At 40.3% G+C, this 24,245-nt stretch overlaps 1 protein-coding gene across 1 annotated transcript in view; it reads left to right on the top strand.

Moving 5' to 3' along the window:
• nr3c2 (nuclear receptor subfamily 3, group C, member 2) overlaps nt 1-23,681 on the top strand; it is a 69,553-nt gene extending 45,872 nt beyond the window's left edge. Inside the window, exons 4-9 of the mRNA XM_079671611.1 lie at nt 2,587-2,703; nt 4,241-4,576; nt 6,214-6,358; nt 10,919-11,049; nt 17,969-18,126; nt 19,677-23,681. Of these exons, the coding sequence (XP_079527737.1) occupies nt 2,587-2,703; nt 4,241-4,576; nt 6,214-6,358; nt 10,919-11,049; nt 17,969-18,126; nt 19,677-19,832 (1,043 nt within the window). The 3' untranslated portion in view covers nt 19,833-23,681. The remainder of the gene's footprint in view (nt 1-2,586; nt 2,704-4,240; nt 4,577-6,213; nt 6,359-10,918; nt 11,050-17,968; nt 18,127-19,676) is intronic.
• Nucleotides 23,682-24,245: the final 564 nt, after the last annotated feature.

Raw genomic sequence — 24,245 nt, 5'->3', positions numbered from 1 at the left:
GCAATGACCTGAAATCTGTCTGTTTGTAAAGCAGATGTTCTGTAGCTATGCTGGTGGCAGAAGGCCTGCAGGGTAGATTACCTTTGTTCAAGTGGGATCCCCATAGGAAACAGTATTTCCCTTTCAGAAGAATGTCCTCATAACTGATGTATGCTTGAGCTGACAGACAACAGAGGCTACTCTCAGCGGGTTGTTGCCAGATTGTGAGATCATTAGCTTAAATTAGATGTGAGTGGACTCCATTAAAAAAACTCTGGAGAATGCTGACATAGTGCATTGTACTAGGAGACATAATGTTTAGAATGACCTATTGAATACATTATGAGCAATCTGTTATCTTGTTTATGGATTATCATGCAGATCTTTGTTTCTGATGCGCATGACTCAAAGTTACTTCATAAATTAACTTTTTTAAGGAAAACGTTTTTTTGTTAAAAGTGGGGTAGGTAATTCACTTCGGAATTACTTTTTGTTATATTCCATGGAATGCTCTTAACATCCCGATAGCAATGACTAAATTAAATGCTTTGACAATAAATATATACAAATATTTCATCTGTGGAAGCCGTGGCGCTGTAAAAAGCTAGTCCAATTATCTGCCTCGGCCCGCGGCAGATAATTGGATGGCCTACCTGCCTGCCTTCCATCTCGTGCACAAACTTATCTCGTGCCCTCATTGGTCATGTGCGTGTTTGTGTGTGTTGGAGGAGGGGCTCTGTAAGGAAATCGATTTTTTTCGGTTGTCTATTTTCAAATTCTAGCTTACTCGAGCTGGTTTCTCCATTCTTACCTACCCTACCTTTAAAGTAAAACTGAAAAAGCAACATTCATCAGTAGCCTACCACCTACCTGGTTGAAAAGCAAATGCACATATTCAGAGGTAAACATACTTTGCAAGGGCACAGAGCACGCAAATAAACAACTTCTCTCCCTTTTCAGATAAAACACACACACACGTGCACACATCTGTGCGTGCACACACACACACACCACGACTCTGCCTGTCTCTTAAAGTGTATTTCACTCTAACAATTATTAACAAGATTCACAGGAATGAGCAAAGCAGTTGACAGGAAGGCTTCAGAGTTTTTCAGAATGGCCAATTGGTCCGGCCTATCCAAGCGAGAGTGTGTGTGTGTCTATGCGCGCGTGTGTGTGTGTGTGTGTGTCTGTGTGTGTGTGTGTGTGTGTGTGTGCGTGGACAAGGGGGGTGGGAAATGGGATGGCTGCGTTGTATTTCCTGTGTCGCAGTTTACTGTTTTTTAGAGCAAGAAAAATGGGCTTATGTAACGGTCATGTGATTTAGCCAGAAATAGTGGTGGGGCTACAGCTGCTGCCTCTCCTCCTGCAGCTCGGTTCCTTGGCTTTTGGCAGCAGCCAGACAGACACACTGCGCACTACTCCTGTTAGCTCAGAAAACAACTTCTGCTCAGTCCTACACACAAATACAAATACTGTACTGTATATGCAACAAAGGCAATGCACCAAATGTACATGTTTGGGCAAACTGCGTGTAAACAACTCGCAAGCTTTCACGCTCAGACTAAGGTCTGTGCCATAAATCTCAAGTACTTCTGAAGAAATAAACGATGCACGGCGAACATGCGGGGAAAATTAGATTGATAGACATTGACTGGCAGTCATGTGCATTCACACAACTGTACACAATCTGAGATGTGCTCACAATTTACAGCAAGCCTAATCGAGCTAAGCCATGTACAAGGGTCATTGGGGGTCACTACACCACACTATACCACTCCATCTGGGTTGTGTCATGAACTCCATGTGTGTGTATTTGTTTGTGAAAGCAGATACAACATTTTTTTTAATTAATTAATTGCCAAGTGGAGCAGCCTTGTGTGTGTGTGCATGTGTGAGAGCGGGCATACATGTGTGCATGCGGAAGTGAGAGAGTGGAAAGTGAATGATTGTATGTGTGCACGAGCATGAGCCTGTCTGTGTGTGGGCGTATGGCGCTCTGAGGCTGGCGGACGTGTGGAAAAAGGGAAAAAGGAGGGATGGAGACACAGGCGTAGAGAAGGAGAAGAGTGGAGGAGCTGTACAGTGAAGAACCAGTGAAGCGAAAGGAAGCGCTCTGAAATGGGAGATCATTGGGTTTAGCTAAGGGCTAGGCAGGAGGCAGGAGGGATTCTCGCCATGTTAGCATCACTGTCAGGAGTAGTGTAGCTGCAGCCAGTGTCCTGGTTCCAGCGAATATTAATACCCTCATGCCATATACTGTAAAATACACCATTAGTCATGCGTCGTAGAAAGTGAGAGCGGAATAATCACAATTTCAATCATTTTCTCAGTGATAATCATGAAATGTAGATCTGTGATATTGCTAGACATTTCACGGGTTGCTGTATTGACCTACATTACAGTCGGCGACAGAGACTCGAATCAGACATTCACTTCTGTTCGTGCTGTCACAAATATACAACTATTATTCAGTAGTTTATACGTTAGCCTCCTTTTTCTTATTTTTTTAATCTTTGTTGCACGTAACTCTAAAAATATCACAAATGCTGCTCTGTGTCAAACTGCATGTAAGGTTACCTAACGCTGTGTCATGTCTTTCTATAGGTCAGCACAACTACCTGTGTGCCGGGAGAAATGACTGTATCATTGACAAGATCCGAAGGAAAAACTGCCCGGCATGTCGCGTACGGAAGTGTCTGCAAGCTGGGATGAACCTAGGAGGTGAGGAGTCACACCCCCGATACAGATCCGCCCTGTCACGTGTCTCAGATGTGGCATTTGAGTCAGCCTTGCTTTGCTTATAAGAAATGATAAATATGAAAAAGTAGGTCTGGCTGTATTCACAGGAGGCCCAAGGAGGATGCTGAGTCATAGGATGTTTGTGTGTATGTGTTTGTATATAGTATATCTGAGGAAATATGCATAATGCCTTTACAGAAGGTGTGGATCTACATTACTCTATACAATGCCAGCTGCAAGTTACGGTATTGTATTATGAGGAAAGACGACACTGTAGATGTGGAATGAAATATATTCATTTGTCGCCATTGGCTTATTCCAATTCAGGGTCACAGTGGCATACTGTGGCCAAAGGCATACTTTTTATGTTTTTAGTCCGTTAGAGTTATTGGAATTACAAATGTTATGTTTCCCGACAAAGCTACATTTAGACATTAATGTAGTATTGAAACATTTGGTAGAGGTGACTAATTACATAAGAAAACAAAAAGGTGGCCAAGAGGAAAAAAACCTTCCAAACATGCAGCTACTGTTACTAGGAGTAGTGCTTACAGACCCTTTGACTGATGAAGTGATGTTTCCTGAGCTTTATTAAACTGGAAGATTAAATAAACACTTGTTGTTATGCACAGTTGAAAGTGCAAGGAAAACCCAGGTGTTGACAGAAAACGAACACATTCAATATATGATGTAATATAACAAGCATAGGAGGACTACTATCAACAACCAGCGCAGTATGACATGTGTTTTATCTGGATGTGTAGTTCTAAAACAGCAGTCAGATTATTATTGCCAGATTTTTCTCAAGAATCGTAAACTACAAAAACAGTAGAATGGTAACAATGAGGTAAAAAATGAATAAACATTTCAGTAATGAGTTTACTCTTGTTTGCATTTTGTTCAAGGCCAGTGCCTTTGAATATTACAACACATACTAAATCTAATCCTGACCTCTGATAGTAGAACATTTAATACACAAAAGGGCACTGTTTGGAGAAATATACTGTACATGCAGCAGAAGACGCATTGCAGAGCGAAAGAGTAGGTACAATAAAGTCAGCTTAAACTTCAGTTTCACTCATGCACTGTCATTTACTATGAAAACCAAATGAGATACAGAGACATCTGACACAGACATGCTTTATACACAGGGAGTAGCCACCTATGACAATGCCCCTCAAACAACTTTGTTGAAATGTAGAAATAAAAACCTATTCAAAGTGCAGAGTACAGATCACTACCAGGAGTGTCTCCCCCTTCAAAACAAAGCCAAGTTGAATCTCACTCAATTTTCCCTCCCAAACATTTATAACAGCATTCACTGTAAACAAACACTGTACAACCTTTTTTTTCTCCTAGATAGAACATATTATAAATAAACGTACATACATGTAAATACATATTCATATTTTGAAATGATTCCAGTAAATGTTCTCATTGTAGTTAAAACCTCAGATTATGAATGTAAGGAATGCCACCACCGACAATGTGTTAATGTGTTTTGTCGTTTTCCACACAGCACGAAAGTCCAAGAAGTTAGGGAAGCTGAAGGGTGTCAGCGAGGACTCTAAGGACGGCCAAACTGCCACAGGTGGTATCGGAGGCGGTTGCCTGTCGTCAGAGAAGGAGCTCAATGCTAGTGTTGCCAATGCCCTGGTGCCCCACGGGCCCGGGGGGGTGACACCTTTTCTGCCACCCTCCATCTGCAGTGTGTTGGAGCTTATTGAGCCTGAAGAGGTGTACTCTGGGTATGACAACACGATGCCCGACACCACTGACCACCTGCTGTCCAGTCTCAACCGCCTGGCCGGAAAGCAGATGGTACGCATGGTGAAGTGGGCCAAAGTACTTCCAGGTTAGTGACCACCAGAGCGATGTGCTGAGTCCTTAATGCTGTTTAAGAGAGGCTTTTAAAAAAAAATACAGAATTGGAAAAGAGAGAGGGAAAAGTGCCCTCAAAAATATATGTTGAGAAATAAAGTGTGTAAAACAGGTTATATTTTATGATGATGGTAACAATGTTAAGTGTGTACTCCCCTTCTTTAAAAAAAAAAATACTTTGGCTTTACTTCATTAGATTAAAAATGGCTTGTTAATCCAGAACATTACATTTTTTCAGTGCAATACAATATATTGTACCTTCTAAATTTCCGCCATTTTTACTTTAATAATATTGTTTTATAATTACTTTTTGGTTAACAAAGAAATTACAACTTAGACAGGCTATTCATGGATGAGTCAAAGGAAATGGTAAGTGCTAAAATAGCTATTAAATCATTAAACTGTAAATATGTGTAGGGCTTTCATCTAGAATAAAATGCCTAAATCTTCACTTTCTCTATTTTTGTCAGCAATTTTAATTCGAAATATAAGGTCTGGAAATAATCTAGTAAAGCTTCAACAAGATTAGAAAGTAAATCCAATTTAACCATTAAAACAAATCAAGATTAAGATTTCCATTCCGAACTCATTTCATCATCGTTGTCAGATGTTATGTTGAACAGAAGATTTAATTGTAACCTATAAACCAAATCACTGGAAGACATTTTTTTTTTTTTTAAACGGGATAAACAAGTCTCCCTAAAATGCCAGTCAGTGGAGACATATTGAAAGATGCCTCACAGGTAGCTCTTTGAGGCTGTTTAATTTGCTGTATTGCAAATATTTGATACCTCCACGGTGTCTGCTTGCCATATCCGGACGTACTGTATAAATAGAAGGAGAGCCAGACAGAAGGGTCAAAATGAGTACCTTCGACTTTCAGATATGCCACTGCCTGCATTCAGCTAACATTCAGATGTGACATGGTCCAACATTGTTGGCACCTGCAATTCCTTCTCAGGGAAGTCAGACTTGTTTGTCAATGTGAGATATTTTATTAGCACATACTTTTCTGATGTCTTGTTACCTTTAACGTTGCCCAGAAATTGAGAAACAGTCGTCCAACTGTACTAGGTTCATATTTGAATCATCAGCCAGCCCTGTACTGAATACACAGCAAATATAATTTCACTAATGATTGTATTTTGCAGATAAAGATGCATATTTTCTAAAATAGTCCTTAAGCCTTTATAAGTCACTTGTGTGTCCTCAGTTGGCCTATGTTTTGCATGGGAAGGGGTATCTTGCCAGAGTTTGATTGAGCGTTTGGCAGGTTTCCTATTGGACTCTATTTTTGGAGTTCCATAGACAACAAGCCAATAACTGGAGGCCTTTTGGGATTTGCACAAAACAAGAATGGGTGAATACTTTTCATTGGCTGCCATGTTTAAACAAAATATAGCCACAAAAAAAGCACACTGTTGCAAAATACACAGTGAAAAATGCATGAACAGACAAACAGGTACACACACGCAGCTGAATACAAGTCTCTAAAGTTGGCGCTTAAATGCCTAAAAACCAATGTGTGAGTATTTTTGGCTACTTTTAAACATAGTGCTTTCCTCTCATCAGTTCCGCCTGTTTCTGCTATGTGTCTGTTTTGTGTGTTAGGTTTCCGAGGCCTGCCCATTGAGGACCAAATCACCCTGATCCAGTATTCGTGGATGTGTCTGTCCTCCTTCTGCCTCAGCTGGCGCTCCTACAAACACACCAATGCACAGATGCTCTACTTTGCCCCTGACTTCATCTTTAACGAGTAGGTCTACACTTCAATATCTGCAGTGTACCGCACACATCTCGCTACTTTAAGATATTACCAGTCCTGACATTTAGCTTCTTTTTTTTCCCTTATGCATTTGTTCAACCTTTTTTTGTCTTCCAATGTAGCAATGAGAAGAAGTGGGCCCAGGACCATCACCTGTTTTTATAGTACAAGCTTAAAAGAAGTTCTCTGTTTTACTCACAAAGACATGTCTACTACAGATGTATCTTTCAGACTATATCATTAGTAGATACAGTAATTGGTTCACTAGTCAGGCTTTGTCTATTAGTAGTTTCTGCTATTTTTTTAGCTCCTAATCGGATGCAAATCTATGCATAAACATTCAATTTCCAAGTATAATTTGAGGAAGTAAGGAGTGTATTTTCCTTTAACACTATTTTTGAGCGTCTTATTAACATACCTGACAACTATTCAAAGGACCAAATAGAGTTTCTGTAAGAAAAACATGTTTTTATGAAGCTGTGGGTTTAGGTGAACAAAGGTCGTAATCTTTTACCTGATCTTTGAAACCTCCCAAGGAAATGCTTTTATACCTTTTGATGGATCCCTAATTGCATAGGGCACACACGTTTAAAGCGGTGCAGTCACTGGTCCACTTGATCTGTGTTGATACGTTTAAACAAGAGAGCAGGTGTGAAGGAAATGCATGTGGGCCTTTTCTTATTGGAGCTGTGCTGCATGGCAGCTGATGAATTGGATGTACTAGAATTAATGAAAAAGGAGAACAGCAGCCTCTGTAGGCAGCCTGCTGTAGAGGAGCGGGTTCAGTCAGGGGCAAGCTCTTTAAAAGCTCTAACTAATAGTTTGTGTAAGTGAATGTCAGGAGGTCGGCTTGTCCCAAATAAACAAATAACTAAACAGCGCAAATGCCATTGTGCAACACAGCTTCAGCCTGTGTTGGATCCCGTTGAGGAAAGCTTTAGTTTGGTACATCAGAATTTATCTAATCAATTTAGTGCGGTGACATGACAACAGCTTTTAGAGATCATCACATTTCTCAAAGAGACTTAAGGGTTTGTGTCATTTGGCAAGTTCAGTTTGGAATAAGTTTTAACAGAGACAAATGTTGGAAAACCACTTGCATGTATGATAACTTAATTTGCAGGCTTATACAAAATAAATCAAAATTATAGATATGTTTTAGCTGTAGACTACACTACGGTTAAAGCTGCTGCAGTTGCTGCGTGTGATTTACAGTGCGCCTGTCCCACTGACGGATGGGCCTGGCAGCGTGAGGAGATGAGATGTAGTCCTGCCGGAGAGGCGGTGGCCTGGATGTCACTGCCATCTCTACTCACTCCTTTTGGGCCTGTTATCAGGTTGAGGTGTGTTGCTGGCTAGTTGTTAATGTACAACCCTCTCTGTTGTTTAGTTCATAGATACATCTGTCAAAAACTTGGGCGAAATTGTTCCATAACTTAGTTTTCCGGGGGTTTGACAATGTACACTTGTTTACGTAGCACTTAGTGCTTATTGACTCCGTGGATTAAGGCATTTATTGAATTGACTCTCCGCTCACTCGGCTATTAGAGTGGGGTGTGTCACTGATTGAGTGTAAATACTGCGAAGACAGAGCATTTTACACTAAAAACAAAGCATGCCTGCATAATCTGTGTCATTTAGTCTTTGATGATGTGTGTTTTTGATTCTAAGCGCTCACTCTTGATTCAATTAATGTTTCAAGTAGCAGTGAAGACATTTAGTGTATCAACTACGTGAAAAGTAGAAATTAAATGAAAAACATGTAAGTAATATTCCCCAAAAAGTTGCACTAAGTTACACTGTCTTCAGAGACAATATAGAAAAGATAAAAGACAAATAACAGTTGATTTTCTGTCTTCGAAGAGAGCGTTTTTTGTACGGCCAAAAATATCCTTTTCATTTTAATCTAAATTGTGCGACTCTATAATTGTCTGACAACACAGAGACCAACAACCGGTGAAAATTGCACTTTTAATGTCATTTTGCAGGCAAGAAGTATAATTAGTTAGTCAGCTGAAGCAAATTGAACAGCTAAAATTGTACCTGTGAGTGTTCAGATGCTATCCGCTGGTTTCTTTTTTGTCAGTACCATTACTAACAGAAAACACTTTCAATGGCTTGATACCTCCAAGGATGTATAAAGAGAACTGGACACAGCGTCGGAGGCATGACCCCATTCCTTCCTTTTAAAGTAGCTCAGTGACGTATGAAGCCTTAATGGACTGATTCAAGAGTAAAAGTTCCCGTAGAGGGTGCGAGGGCCCCCAGGAAGTGCGCCGGACTCTGAGGCAAAAATGTATTGTGTCCGAATGGCGGTACTACAATTTCCCTATCAGTCCGTGACGTCACCCGGCCCAGAACTAAATAAACTACCCAGTATGAACTATTTTATAGCCCTTATTAGAATCATTAGGTCCTTAAAGTTGTAAAATGCATTTAAAGCCGACTCTAGATTTATTTTCTCTCTCCATTCTAGTGAGCCGTGAGTGGGAGCTCGGGGGGCGGGGCTTAAGGGGCGCATGCTCTGTGAGCGCACATACGGGTTCTTCTGCTCTGACAGCCAGGCATGACGGGTAATCTGTGACGTTTCGCTCTCTCAAAAGTTGGGCCATTTTGCCTTCATGTGCCAATGAGCAACTCTCATAGGAAAGAAAGAGACCCCACCTCCGACGCTGTATCCAGTTCTTATTAGAAAATAACTACAGATTTTGGTTTTTACCACATTATAACTTTTAGACCCTAATGATTTCAAAAATGTCCCAAATTGGGATCAATAAAGTACCATCTTATCTTATCTTATCTTAAGGGCTATACACATTATATAAATAAATGATCCCCCTATTTACAGACGTCTCTTTCCCAATGTAAGTACATTGGAAACGGTATATTTCATCACAAACTGAAGTTGTAGTATCACTGTTTGACCGCTGCAAAAACTCCCAAAGTCCCATTAGGTGTGCGACTGTATAGTGGCCCATCCACTCAAAGGCCTGAAGGCAAAATGAGAATTTGAGAAGAACTGCACTATTCAAACATTTGAACACAGTATATTTAGTTTGTTTATTTGCCACAATATTTGAGTGTCAAAAAAATACATTTCTGTTGTTGTTTTTCTGTTTTGTTTATACATACTTTTCCGAGCAAACACAGTCTGTTTGCTTTTTCCAGCTATAGGTGAATGTGAACTTTTTCTTCAGTTCTGTGCTTCTTCCTGAATCTTTTAGCATAGAGTCAGAAAGTGAGTGTGAGTTCAAGACTGAGAGAAACAGTGAGAGATATAGAGAGATGAGAGAGAGGGAGAGGGAGAAGGTGAGAAGTAGAGATTTCTGCCAGGTTTTTTCTTTCCTGCCTTCCTAAAACCAGCAGCTCATTTTGGGCAGTGAATCAGCAAAATTGATTTCAGGAAGAGAGTGTGAGAGAGGGGGGAGGGAGGGAGGGAGGGGGGGGGGGGGGGGAGAGAGAAAGAAAACGTGTGGAGACTTTTTAAAACTCCAGCTCAAAGTTTAATCATATGATGTTATGCTGCACTTTGTGAAGCTGCTTGCATACACAGTGCTCTGAAAACAGGTCTGCTTTTCTCCCAAAAGTCATTTAGTTTTGCTAACACTCCAAAATCTGTCCTATGCTTTAGTGGAGATATAATGGACTCGTTTCCATTTGGCTTCTCCTGGCCCCTTCCATCAAATGTTTAGTCTAGTTGTTATCAGAGATACATCTCCACCCTCACTGCCATGTAATGATGCAGTTTTACTCCAAACTCTTTCAAGTCATGCCACGTCACTTGCATTTAATGACTAAAGCCTCAATGTAGTGGTGATTTATGGCAAAGCTAAATTGCATCTGAAGTCAGAGATTTTCTTGAATTTGCGGCATCTGCACAGCACATTTCTGATTGGCTCACACTTTATCCCCTACTAATGTTTCTTTCCTGTTTTTGTGAACTCTGTGACGTAACCGAGATTATTTTGGGGATAACATGTGCATGAGGGAGAAGGGGAATAAGAAAAAAAATGTACTGTATGCATGACAATCATTTGGAATTGCTTTGCGCAGTTAATGATGCATGGTCGACACATCCATGTACATAAACCTGTTAGACAAACATGTTCATGTGTGTGTCATTTCTGTCAACATTAATATGTTTGAAATGACACCTTTAAATATGTTTCTATGGTGACTAGGGTAAGATATCGGGACTGACATAGGCTTGCCCAGCTTTAGAAAAGTGGTGCATCTGTGCTGTGATACTGTACGCTGCACCCTGCTATCTGAGGGGATTTGGTATTCTGCTCCAAGCCCAGACTAGCGAGATCCTCCTCTGCACTGTGTGGAAATATTGCTTCACAACCACTATGTAAGAAATGAATTAGGAGTTATTTACATGGAATTGTGACATCAAATCTGAATGAATAAATGAGTATGACGATAAGTGAGTAATAATTGGATAGTCACTAATACTGATACATGAGTTCTGACTTCCTACTACTCTTTGTGAAGCCTAATGTCCTCTTCTTATCACATTTTTTCTCCTTTCTTTCTGAATTTCTCCAGGGACCGCATGCAGCAGTCAGCCATGTACGACCTCTGTCTGGGCATGAGGCAGGTGAGCCAGGAGTTTTTGAGACTGCAGCTAACCTACGACGAGTTCCTCTCCATGAAGGTCCTCCTGCTTCTCAGCACAGGTAGGCACTGAGCTGCAGGCACTGCGAGAGCACTCATTTATTCATTCACACTACAGTGTCACCACAAGCACAAATTACCAACTGTATAATGACAATGTTGTCAACATCAATTCCATGCAATAATTAATTGAAATGTCAGGTTTTCCATAACACAAAATTACTAACAAACAATACAATTAATATTAATGTTGGCTTTAAGGCATACAGACTAGTGACTACTTGCATAGTTCAGTACCACTTTAGACCACCTTTGTGCCGGATAACAGCTTCCACATGTCATGACAATAACTGAACTGTAGTGTCCAAAGTAAATCCGATCATTTTTTTACATTTCATTTAAGGTGGATGCTCCTTTCTTTAGATGCTGCATTCAAAGTTGTCCCTACAGTGTTCAAGTGGGATGACTCAGGTTTTTATTTTTTTATTCGATCAAGGCATCCATGTCCCTTTAAACTATTTCTGGACTGACGGCCCCTACACATGGCGGCGTGCGTTGTCGCTTGCCGGCGGGGGGGGCTGAAACTCGACCAACAACCAATCATATGAATCTCCCGCCCTAGACACACAAGAACGCGGTTTGATTGGCTAGAGCTTGTACTGGCATATGATTCGATTGGCTGACGCCTCCATCGAGGCGTCAAAAGTAGAACATTGCTCTACTTTTGCAGCGAGCACCGCGAGAGAAGCTACGCTTTGCTCCCACAATGCAGTTCGGCGAATCGTGACGTCACCCCATTCAAAGTGAATGGGCAGAAGCGTTGAAGCGGCAACGCACGCCGCCGTGTGTAGGGGCCGTAATCTTGCTCTATGACTGGAAGCTTTTCTCTTGTTGAAAGTACCTACTCCTGAGAACTAGGCTGCTCAAATAGACTCTATAAACACAAGATACAGGTAAAGGTACGCCGGCCAACATCTCCCACATTTCTAAACCATGCGACAGCCTCTCACATTGGAAATGTATTGATAAGGTGTCTTGTAATCTGTAACATCCACAGCACACCTTTGAGACCGTTTTGGCAGTGTTTGTACCCTCCTTCCTAACACCCACGATAGTGCCATTTTTATTCAGATAGATTTGTATTCATGGTAATCTGTTCAGATGCCTAACAAGCGTGGAAATAGACCTGATGTTGCATGCACCTGTTTGTGTAGCAGCATACAGTTTATGCAAATGGGAAAGGGATCAGCGTCTCTGAGCAAAAGCTGCTCTGTTTTATATTATTTGATTTCGTAATTGCCAATGGACAAACAGAATACGTCTATCACTCACTAAAGAAGGTCCTGTCGTGTTGCCACTCTCTGCCAAACTGCGCCCACAGGCACTGAAGCTTCACAGAGAGGATGCGTTGGGAAAAGTTGCTCATAACTGAAAGCCCTGGTTTTTCCACCGTAAGTTAAACAGTAACAGTAAAAAAAAGTCCTTGATGGCAGCTGTGTCATATCTTCCTTCCACACCCAGTCGCAGCTACACAAAGCTCAGAACTCACTGGTTCAGGTCCTGCTTGCATTTATTCATACATCCACGTGGTGCCCTTATCTCTGTTTGTCTTTTTGTGTCAATAGACAAGCAATATTTAGAGAGGGAGTGAGGTGAGCATACTGTAAAGGCCGGAGAGGGAGAGTTGTGGGGAGCTATTTGAAGAGTCTGCATGCTGGCCAGACTTCAAACTCTTTGGACGTCATCACCAATGCCAACAACGTTAATATCCATTGGCAGTCTTTTTTTTTTGTTCTCTGAAAGCTGTGCGTGAATTCTGGACTAGTGAAAACAAAACCATGTTTAACTTCATCCTCACAAAGTTTTAACATTTTACATTTATGCCAATAATTGACAACATAAATCAAAGTGAGTTATTAAGTCATATAAGAAGTTCTGTATTAATTAGCATTAAAAGCAAGGTAAAGGTCAAAACTGCTCATACTATGCAGGCTGATATTTAATTGGCTTTGAACTAACCATGTATGATTGATGAAGCAATCTTAATCAAATTAATTAAAACATCTACACAAATGTTATGGCTATTAAGTAACCTAGTTATCAAGTTTGAAGCGCTCTATGTTTTTGTAAATGATTATACTTCCTTTTTTAATATAATAAAAAAAAAAATAGATCAGACATTAAAAGCAATCTTGCCGTTTCTAAAACTAAACATGGAACGGTCTCATATCTGAAAAAACTGCAGGCAGTCTTCCAGTTTTTAAACTCCAACAATAACCAAGTAGGGGTTATTTATTTTTGATGATGTGTGAGTTGTGATAGTAAAAGAATTGGAAGAAAAATTAAGTATTACCTATCATAGAAATACATTATTTCAGCAGATTGTTGAACATACATTATATCCCCGACAAATGGTACAAGCTTGTTTTGGCTCCAATGTACATGGACATATGGTGTGAACGCATTTCTCTGACATAAACTCAGTGTTGTTGAGTCATCTGGAAGCAGGGGAGCTCCAGCTGGACTTCAGCGATTGGATGTTGGGAGATATGAGAAAGAAAGAGAATAAAGGGAGGACGAGAAACCAAGAGGGAAAAGGGGAGATTTAAGAGTAAAATCAGACAAATGTTGACAGTGAGGGCTTGTGTTGGTGAGAAAGAGACAGGTGCATAGCTATGGAGAGAAAGAAAGAGAATACAAAGGGGGTAGGGGGGTTGGCAGAGCCAGGCCTTCTGTTGCTGCGGCCTCCCTCTCCTGTCCTCGCTGGTCCTCTGGAGGCTTTCCAGAGAGCCCTGCTGTACTTAATAAAGCCAGTCAAGCACCAGGCAAAGCTCCAAGACCTGCTATTTTTGTATACTTCCTTCAAACCCAGGGCTGGAATTTGAAGAAGAGGGTGCGGGCTAAAGAAATTGAGATGCATTGAAAAGGTGTTTTAATCGGCTCTGGTTATTGGATTTAGTGAAAATGTAGCGGTAATAAATGACAGAAGAGGAAGAAAGTAATCGTGCAGTGCTACATTTCTTTGAATTTGCAGCAGAGACATTCATGTACCTGTAAGCAACTGCACCGTATGGACATTTGACATACATTTCAGCAGAAGCACTTCTGAATATTTCCTCTTTAGATTTTTCTGAGGCAGTGTAGGAAGCGCTCTTCGTTACATTCATTGAGAGGTAATGCTAGGGCCTCGTGGAAGGAGTAGCGGCAGAAATGTTTACGGAGGAGTTGTCAGAACTTGTCAGCTGAGCAAGTAGTACGGAGTCATTGAGTGTGTGTGTGTGCCTTTAGGCTGGTTTGAAAAAATGTAGTGGTACATAGAGAGGGAAAGCGAGAGAAAGAAGAGAGAGGGAAAGAGGGATACAGAGAGAAGAGAGAAGGGCTGTTGTTCCTCTCTGACCTTGGCTAAGGTTTCATTGAGCCTGCGGTGTCTCATGACCCTGTTTGGATTTAGTACAGGGGCAGAGGCCTGCCAGTTACACTCCTCACCTCTACACAGACGTGGATATTACCGGAAATGATCCCGTTCTTTTGTTCTCTGTCCAAACCACCACAATTAAAACAGGGCAAGTGTACATTATACTTACCGAGATGTGACTGTATTACATTTGATTACGCAAAAGCCTGATCATCGTCACTATTTATCAGGTTCATTCAAACCAGTGATAACTCTTCTAACGTGACATTTAGATGAACATTTCCTGTTAGACAACCTCATAAAACACACCGAGTTTTTTACTGAGGTCCTGATCGTTGGTAGTTGTAGATTTCTCTGATGAGAAGTATCAGGTATTAAATCTGAGCCGCATGCCAGCCTGTCAGTTTGGTATGTAACCCAGAGCAGGAAGCTGCATGTCCTTGAGCAACAAACTCAAGTTTCCTAGCAGCCTGAGCTATGTTTGCCCCTTTATGTGAAGTGCATTAAAAACAGCGTTCCTTCCTTTTTGGTATACATAATAATGCAGTTGCGCGAAATATGGCTGAGTTGAAGAGGCTCTACACCTGCAGCGAACATCAATTTGATGTTTTGTAAGTGCCCCATTTTTAAGTCGCTCAAGGTAACGCCCCTGAATGGCGGCTTAGTTTTCATTCAGGGCATGTGGGGGTCAGTCAGAGGTAAACAATAGGTTACAATTAGGCCCTGGGTTTTAGCACATTCTCATCATGTCAGCCATGAAATAAAGCACATCAATGTCAGCCTTTGCACCAGGTTCCATCTGTTTTCCTTGGCCTTGCGTAAGTTATTTGTATTGGCGATTGCACATCTAAGTAGGGTGGTGAGAACTACAGAGAGAAAGAAAGAGAAGACGTGATGAAGCCAGGCAAACACACACTCAGATTTATTGACCTAAAATGATCTGTTCGCAAAAAGATGCAATAATAACTGACAAGAAGCAGGCTTTTGCTTCTGGCTATTCATTCTTCCGGACTTAAAACAGGACCTGTCAGTTGTTGCTTTTTGCTAGTTTTGCTACTGAAACATACTGAAGGAAGGAAGCGCATGATTTAGCTTTTTAAAGGGAGGTTATTTTAAACCGTTGGGGCTCAGAATTTCGCATTCTGCTGTAAAAGATATTTTTGTAAGGTTTCAAAAACACTATAAAAGATTTATGAGACATTCACACCATTGCGACATGTTAAGCCATGCTGTGAACACAGAGGGTTTCACAGTGCCTTTGCTGACATCAAAAAGCCTTTTTTTACACAAAACAATTGGTTTGATCGGTCACATTATAACTCACAGGTGTAAATAATAAAATGAATAATTGCGGAATCTCTTTTATAAACACTAGTAAGAATGGAAGAAAAGATATTCTGTCAAGCAAAGTTTTATTAGGCTAAGTCTTAGGTAAGTTTATTGAGAAGCTGTTCATGGGTATACAACCAGAACTACTATAGGCAATAATATACCATACAAATCAAAGGTACATTACATTACAATTGATGAAAATATCCAACTGCCGTGAAGCATTCCCATTTTTGTGCATGTAAACAGTCTGCAAAGGCTGAAATCCCAAAGTTCCCTCAAGAAGGAGTTTTTTCGGCCACAGCCCCCCCTCTGTCTTGAAACGCCTCCATTGGACTCCTTTGTTTACTTGCGTAACAGAGTGACATCGATATGTAACACACACGCTTCTAATGGCTAGCACTTCAACACATTGTACGTCATAGACTAAGGGGTGGGACATCTCTACGCGGTTGACCAATCACAGGGCTGGTCAGCTAACTAATCAGAGCAGACTGGGCTCTGGTTTTGCACAGGCAGTATGAGAACAATTGAGACCTTTTTGAACATTAGAGCATGTAAGAATGTCACAGTAGAGGAACAAAATTAAAATATGTACCTGAACATGAGCAAAATATGTCCCCTTTAACAAAGTCACATTGGGTTAACATTGGGTATGCTGTGTATGTGGAAATCTCAATGTAGGCTGAAGGACGACTGAAGGCGTTCCCTCAGACTGATCTGAGGTGTGCTTTATGAGGGAGGCGAGGTGTTTCTTAATCTGTTAGCCAGCAGCTGAATATCATTTAGGAACGTTGGCAGACTTCCATATCTGTGACTTTGTTCTCCTGCACAGGGTGAGAGAGAAAGATATCGGAGACATTACGATGCATCATTGTGTAGTTATTGTATGTCGTTCTTCATATTCGTCTCAATCTTTCCTTCGACACGTCCTTTTTTTTATTTTAAGTGCTTTGATGCCAGCATCCAAATCATTATGATGTATAGAGTTTGCGGTAATTTGAACAAACGGCTTGATGAATGAGGTTGGGTTGACACAATGATTAGGCTCTTTAACACACTTTAGCATTGTTGCTCTCTTTTTTTTCAGCTGTCACTGTTGCCTTTTAATCAATGGCTTCCAGTATATCAGTTGTCTTGCCTGAATCAGAGCTACACACGAAAACGAATTACCTCTTGTAATGGTGAAAGTGGTTGTAATGAATTCGCTAAATAGGCTTAAACTGTCAACACAGGAAAAATGTCCAAAAAAAGGCTTCTGTGTGGGAGTCGGAGCATAATTCACTGAGCACCTCTAATTACCCTCTGCACAGTTACACACTTCCACGTTAAAGGAACATACCGGTGGTCGCGCATGGCTTAGCCCATTAACTGCAAATGGTGTTTAATGTGCATTTGCCAACTGCTCTTGTACCATGCATTTTTGGACTGTCCCCCTACACTGCAGATAACCTTATACTCGTTTCAGTATGGTAGGAACATATCATTTAGGGAGACTTGGAATTTGCTTCAGAAACTACTTTACCCCCCTCCCCCTTTTTTCCCACACCTCCTGTATTAAAAAAAAAAAAGTATTATTGTATAAACCAGGTAGTCTAATTTCTGCCTTTTTTCCCGAGATGAATCCAAGATTACAGGAAAAAAGTAAACTCACTGGAATTGAATCTATAGTTTTTTCCTCCAGGTTTGATATCCTGACATGAGTTTAATTGATTTCAGCACAAAGTCCGATATCTCAAAAGGAATACAGTCCTTCCTTTTAAAAGCAGTAACCAACAGCAATATTCACATTTAATCATGAAACAACAGCCAACTAGGAGCAGACAATGTAGATCAAATGCTTTATCACACTGTACCAAATAGACATTTTCAAAGCGATATTTATGGGGTGGGAATGTCCCCTTTAGACGTATCCAATGAAGGAAATAGCAGACAAATCAAAGTACAACATCCTATCGACACATATTAATAAAAAAATGCTGTGCCAAGAAGTATTATGAGATATGCAAAACATACAATTATTTAATATAGCATTGATTAGTGCTGTTTTTTATGCTGTATGATTATGTAAATTAACCTACCAGTTTTAAACATCTCTCATCCTGTAAATCTTCTTAGTATCCATAAAAGTCTCATATCAAATGTTTTTGCCAAAATTGCTCCATCACACTTCAACCTTAATTGTTGTCCACTTTGTAAATCCGGTTAATGACGGAAGGATTTGTTTTGTCTGCCAGTTCCCAAAGAGGGTCTGAAGAACCAGGCAGCGTTCGAGGAGATGAGGGTTAATTACATTAAGGAGCTCCGGAGATCAGTGGGAAAAGCAACCAACAACTCTGGCCAAACCTGGCAGCGCTTCTTCCAGCTCACCAAGCTCCTGGACGCCATGCATGATGTAAGTACCCCTGCCCTGTCTGCCCCCCCTGCCAATGGCCTACAGACCAGGCTTCCCTTGGCAGCCCCTCTGTACGACATGCCTTCACACACACAGCGAGCCTGGTGTCCAGTGGCACTTGGGGACATGTCATGAGTGAAATGGCAGCATAGTGGATTAGCGTAAAGATGGAATAAGGATTATTGCATCCCAATCTCTCCCTGAGGGGGGGATGGTTATTTTGGAAGAAGTGTTAACCATCCTGTATTGGAGAATGGAACCGAACGGGATCAATGCCAGCTCGCAGTTTATTGGAGCAGAGCAGAGTGGTCAGTGTAGCAAATGTGCTAAATCACTGGTCTTTTTTATGCATGGGTCAAACATTATGTGACATAACGACCGTGTAGGCAAAGCCCCAGAGAACAGTGTTTTCAAGCGAGAGGTCACAGAGATAAATGGCCAGAATTCAATGACCCACATGACTGAGTGAATGGGGTTAGTGACGAACAGATGACCCTTCTTTAAAGAAAGGTTGACTAGAACAAAAAATCTGGTGCCCCCATGTGGTGAGCTGGAAAGACATGTAAAGAATGTAAACACCTATGCAAATCGAAGTAGTGTACCTATATTAGGGATGGGAATTTGAAAGCAAATGTATATTCAAATATTCGACCCCCCAAAAAACGCTTAACCAATTAACCGAAATGTACATATCCTATAAAAAAATAAAAAAATAAAATGTGGGAATTTATTTTTACAAAAAATAAAAATAAATTTAATTTTGAAAAGTAAATAAATACATGTTCAAATAAGTATAGAAACCAAGTCGAATTTGTCAAATGTATTGAACTGGTGATCACAGTTTGAACAGTTGACAGCTATAGGCCCACAGCTTTCATGCTTAAAACATAACTTGTTTTTTTTTAATTAAAGACACGCACAACATAACGGGTTAGGGTAACGTAACCCTATCACAACAGAGATCAACAACCTGTAACAGGGCCCATGCACAGAATGCAGCTATTCAATACTCATTCTTGTTTAACAATATGAGCATGTCTACTCAGGGGAGAGGCGTGCGCAGAGGCGATTCACAATCAGGCGAGCTGTAGAGAAGACCCTCTCAGCTGGAATTTGGCCATAAGATGAGGTTTGAGTCTGAGTGATCTGCGTGTAGGGAGGGGCAGCAGCCATATCATTAGCTAGAACTAGATCTGATGGATTTGGACATAAACGTGAGTGAAGTATAACCGGACGCGAGAGAGATCACATTTAGCTATGGCAATGTCATATAAATTGAATTATTCCATTTGATAATATGTAATCAATTTAGGCACCCCTCCCAAAAAAATAAAAAATAATAATAATTACAATAAAAATATTCATAACTCATATTCGAATACCTGAATAATTTCGAATATTCTATTAATCGTTCCGATCCCTAACCTGTATTATCACATATTTAGAAAAAAGCTTATATATGATTCTAAATGGTCAGATGTGAAACCAGCAGTAAAAAGCTTCTAATGTGTGCATGTGTGTCTCATCGATTGTGTCTCTGTTTTGTCCAGCTTGTGGGGAACCTGTTGGATTTCTGTTTCTACACCTTTCGTGAGTCCCAGGCCCTGAAAGTGGAGTTCCCCGAAATGTTGGTGGAGATCATCAGCGACCAGATACTCAAGGTGGAGTCGGGCCTTACTCACACAATCTACTTCCACAAGAAGTGACTCTCTTTGCAGAAGAGACAGAAATGTCATTAAGAAACTGGAAGAAAAAGAGGAAGAAGTTCAAGAAGAGAAAAATGTGCGAGGAAAGGCCAGACCAGTCGGCCCGCACCTGGACGGCAAGTTTGCCTGCGGTCCGCGTCTTTGGAGGGAGGGGGAAGTTAAGTGACGTGGTGACAGAAGTAAAACAAGGGTAGAACTGATTTGACCCTTGCAGGCACTACGAGCAGGTATGAGCTGTGAATAGTTCGTGGAGCCGAGCGCGGCTAGCAGAGAAGGACTTCAGAAAAATGTGAAAAAGCATCCCGAAGTACTCCCTCCCCCGTACCCCCCCGCCCCCACCCCCCCCGTGTCCCCCTGCCCCAAAGACGATAACAGTATTTTTTATGGAGATAAAGCCATACATTTCTTAGGCTGCGCTAGATGCATTCACTGCGCACACACACACACACACACACACACACACACACACACACACACACACACACACACACACACACACACACACACACACACACACACACACACACACACACACACACACACACACACACACACACACACACACACACACACACACACACACACACACACACACACACACACACACACACACACACACACACACACACACACACACACACACACACACACACACACATTGATACACATGCTGTCCACATGCCTTCTCACAAGCGCACAGATGCACTCCACATGCACTAAAATCAAATTCCCTTACAATTCTAGAGAGAGTTTTTGCTAATATTAAATGTGGCTTATGCAGTCTTTCACAAATAATAGCACTACAAAAAAAGAAGATATGCCAATACTTAGATTTCGCTTTGCAGTGTAGTCGCGTACTGCAAGACTACAGGGCAAGTGACTTTGTGAGGAGGAGGTAAATGTAGTAGGAGAGGCGAAAGGTCTATTTGAGTATAATCCAAGGGCTATACAAGCATCACCATAAACTGAATAATTACATGAAATCTGTCAAATCCAAGTTTGAATCTCAATTGGTGTCATAACAGCCATCATTAACATTCACATACTGAGTTTTTTTTTAATTCAAATGTGTAGTAAAACAATCAAAACTAATATGCAAAAGTCCAAAGCTAAAGCTGTTTGAAATAAAAAGAATGTCTCTCTTGTGTAAAGAAAGATTGCACTTGAAGCTCCCATGTCATCAAGTCACTATTTTAGGCATTGTGGTGTAGAATTAAGAGAATACTGACGAACGATTTTACCTTTTGCAAAAGTGGACAGGTGTGCTGCAGGAGCGGAAGAAATCTGGCATTTACGGACACGATTTGAGTAGAGTCCGTCGGTAATGGATTTGACTGAGGTGCATCCATAGTAATTGTGTTTTGTGTTATCTCCAGAGCAGCTGCCCAAATGTCTGTTTTTACTCACAATGAAGCAAAACCAGCCCTTTGTGAACCAACACTTATCTACTCTTCCCAGAAATAATAAAAAGCATTTTATAAAAGTGTGTTGCGAGGGTTTAGTTTTTGACAAGCCAGTCATTTTACATTAAGGTGCTTCATTTCTACAAAGCCAGGCAAAAGCATAACATGTACAGTAACGCGAAGACGGTCCATACAATAGACTAAATGGACACGCAGTTTAAACACACATACTCTCTGTAAAGTTGATATAATCCCAAATGGAGCATTACTCTGCAGTGCTTACAGCAAACGGCTAATGTATCAAAAACCAGGCAAATGTGTACAGGTATTAACAATCCTCTTCAGCGGTTGTACAGTTTTGAGGTACTTGTTGATGAATGCTTGATAAGGAACTGTTGGTATTCTCACCTTTACTAATTAAGTTGATTTCCTTGCTCTTTATCTGTGGGCCAAGTACTACTATTTTAAGTATGGCAGACCTAGTCATCTGGACCATTACCTTGTCTCACACCCCACTGCTCTCTGGGTGGTGGTACATTACTATGATGCTACTGAAAAGCAAAAGCGCTGATGGGGAAGAAGAACAGTGGGGGTGTGTGAATATTTGTTTTTTTGTGTGCCCTGTGAGTGTGTATTTACATTTGTGTATGGAGTGAGAATGGTTTAAGTTTTGTGTGTGTGTGAGCGAGTGTGTGTGGTGTTTTTTGTTTTTGTTTCTGGCAAGCATGTGCATAGTTGATCTGCTCTTTCAGTGTGGGTATTATGCATTTATGTTATAGGATTAGCCATATCCTATTTCCACATTTAGATTTGCACAAAGGCGATACAATGTGAAATGAGGCATCAGCGCAGCTAGCAGGAATTGTCTGTTTTGATAAGCAACTGTGATGATGCGGGGGAAAGACTTTCTGCATGGTCACCCAGCCTAAAGTTAGACCACATGACATCATTAACACAGCCAGTTGCTCCAGTGATGTATTTGTGGCTGTCGTCATGACGCTGCTGCGCTACACCACCAGCTCTCTGAGGCGGTAATTGAGTGAAGATTGGTGTACAAAAGAGACGGAGGTGGTATGATCACAACTGTCATTAGGGACTGTACGGAAATTATTCGGAGTGTTCAATAAAAGTGGAGGGTTATGTATTGTTTTTATTTCGTCTCATGGGAGGGTTGTTTATATCTGTTGCGAGAGCAGAGGGAGGCTTCTTATCTCAACATAGAATTATGCTTTCATTTATTCTGAGCTGAAAATAATGTGGTGCTCAAGTCTATCAGTTTCTCCTATCAGATGACGCATTTAGCGGCTTTTATATAACCAACTTTTAAGCAGCTCTTAAAAATTGGAGACCGGGTGTATATTTGACCATTTTCTTATGTTTGTTATTCATATATGATTTTTATTTGTTCTCGGGAGAGTACCAAAACATTTTAGTAATGCTCTGATTCTCTGTTCAGTCCCCTTCCAATAGCTTTCGTACAGTCCCTTGTCAGAAAGGCTTCATTTTACAATCTGTCTTTGTTGTGCATTTGTTTTGAAGTTGTGAAGGACCCTTAAGCTAATCTCTCACTGTTTCTTTATTTCGCCCCTTTTATGTCCTTTTTAAAGAATTAAAAATACTGTCTAAAGGTTCATAGGATGAATGGGGAAAGTATTTTTGAGAGAATTATATTTTGCTGGAAAACAATATTTAAGTACTTTGTCTAAAAATGATATCCTTTTTGTAAAATGAAATGTTAATGCATGCTTTTTGATGAGATGTTTACATTGTATTTAAAAAAGGGAAACTTGTGCCTTTTTATCTCACCTGATTTACAATTTTACAGTATATATTGTAAATAATACAGCAAGTCCTTATGTTGAGTATAGTATAAGACATTTCTACTTTAACCATCTTGTTGGAATATTGGAAAAATGTGTGTTTCCCACTCGCCATGTTCTGTGTCGGATCACAGAGAAAATTTTACAGTGAGGGTTGGCGCCAGAAAGGGCCAAGTAGAGAAATGAATGTATCATACATTGTGAGAGACTTATGGAACTTACTACCTGAATGTTAGAGAGAGTACATTTATTATCTTCTTATTCAGTAAAGTTATTTGAGTTCGCATCTTTTTTTTTAATTTACTTTTTGCATCATTGTTCAAGTGGCTCAAACAAAAAATAATAATAATCAAAAAGTATTTCTTTTTTTTGTAACAAGATGTGTCAAGTGATGGATCCTTGAGTTGTTGCTGTTGAAATTATTTCCTAACCCGTGGCGGTATTGTTGATGAGCCCCACAATAAAATCAAGAAATCACAAACTATTCAAACTGGAAAATGTGAAAGAGAGTTCTTTACTTTTCAGTTTAAAAAAAAAAGCAAAACTTAATGCACACATGAAATAAATAATCAATGTAGAAACTGTAGACCAAGTTTATCCAGTTTAAAAATGACAGGTTTTGACCAGTTTATGAACTGGACCTTTTGCACTAACTGCCAAAAATAATTTTCAATCATAAAACAAAACCAAAAGAATGTTAACGTGAAAAAACGTCAAATCTTTACACATTAGATTCCTGATTATACAACAATATTACCAATAATATTCTCAGCCCATGCACTTCAAATATATATGCTCAGTTTTAGCTATTTTTTTTTTTTTCCAAAATAGTTTTACATTTTGGAAAATACATGTATTCCCTTTCTTGCTGAGTTAAATGAGAGAATTGCTGGCATTTTCATGTCTGTTCGTAAATATGAAGCTACAGCCAGGACAATGCTTGCTTAGTTTAGCATAAAGACTGGAGGCAGCAGGAAACAGCTTGGCTAGCACTGTCTAACGGATACAAAATTAAAGTACACTTACCATTGTTTCTCTGACAAATAAGTAAGAGTTAAAAAAAAAGTTAAGTTGTAGCTTCATGGGGGTTTTGACCGGATTGTTAGGAAGTTGTTGCACTTGGCTAAGAAATAGTCCAAAACATCATCCCCCAGTAAAACAAAAACGTTAATCACATTGACTTCTTTGTT

Source organism: Notothenia rossii, assembly GCF_949606895.1.
Source record: "Notothenia rossii genome assembly, chromosome: 1".
Classification (NCBI taxonomy): domain Eukaryota; kingdom Metazoa; phylum Chordata; class Actinopteri; order Perciformes; family Nototheniidae; genus Notothenia; species Notothenia rossii.
The sequence above is the reverse complement of the archived record's forward strand: the minus strand, read 5'-3'. Positions and strand labels throughout refer to the sequence as shown.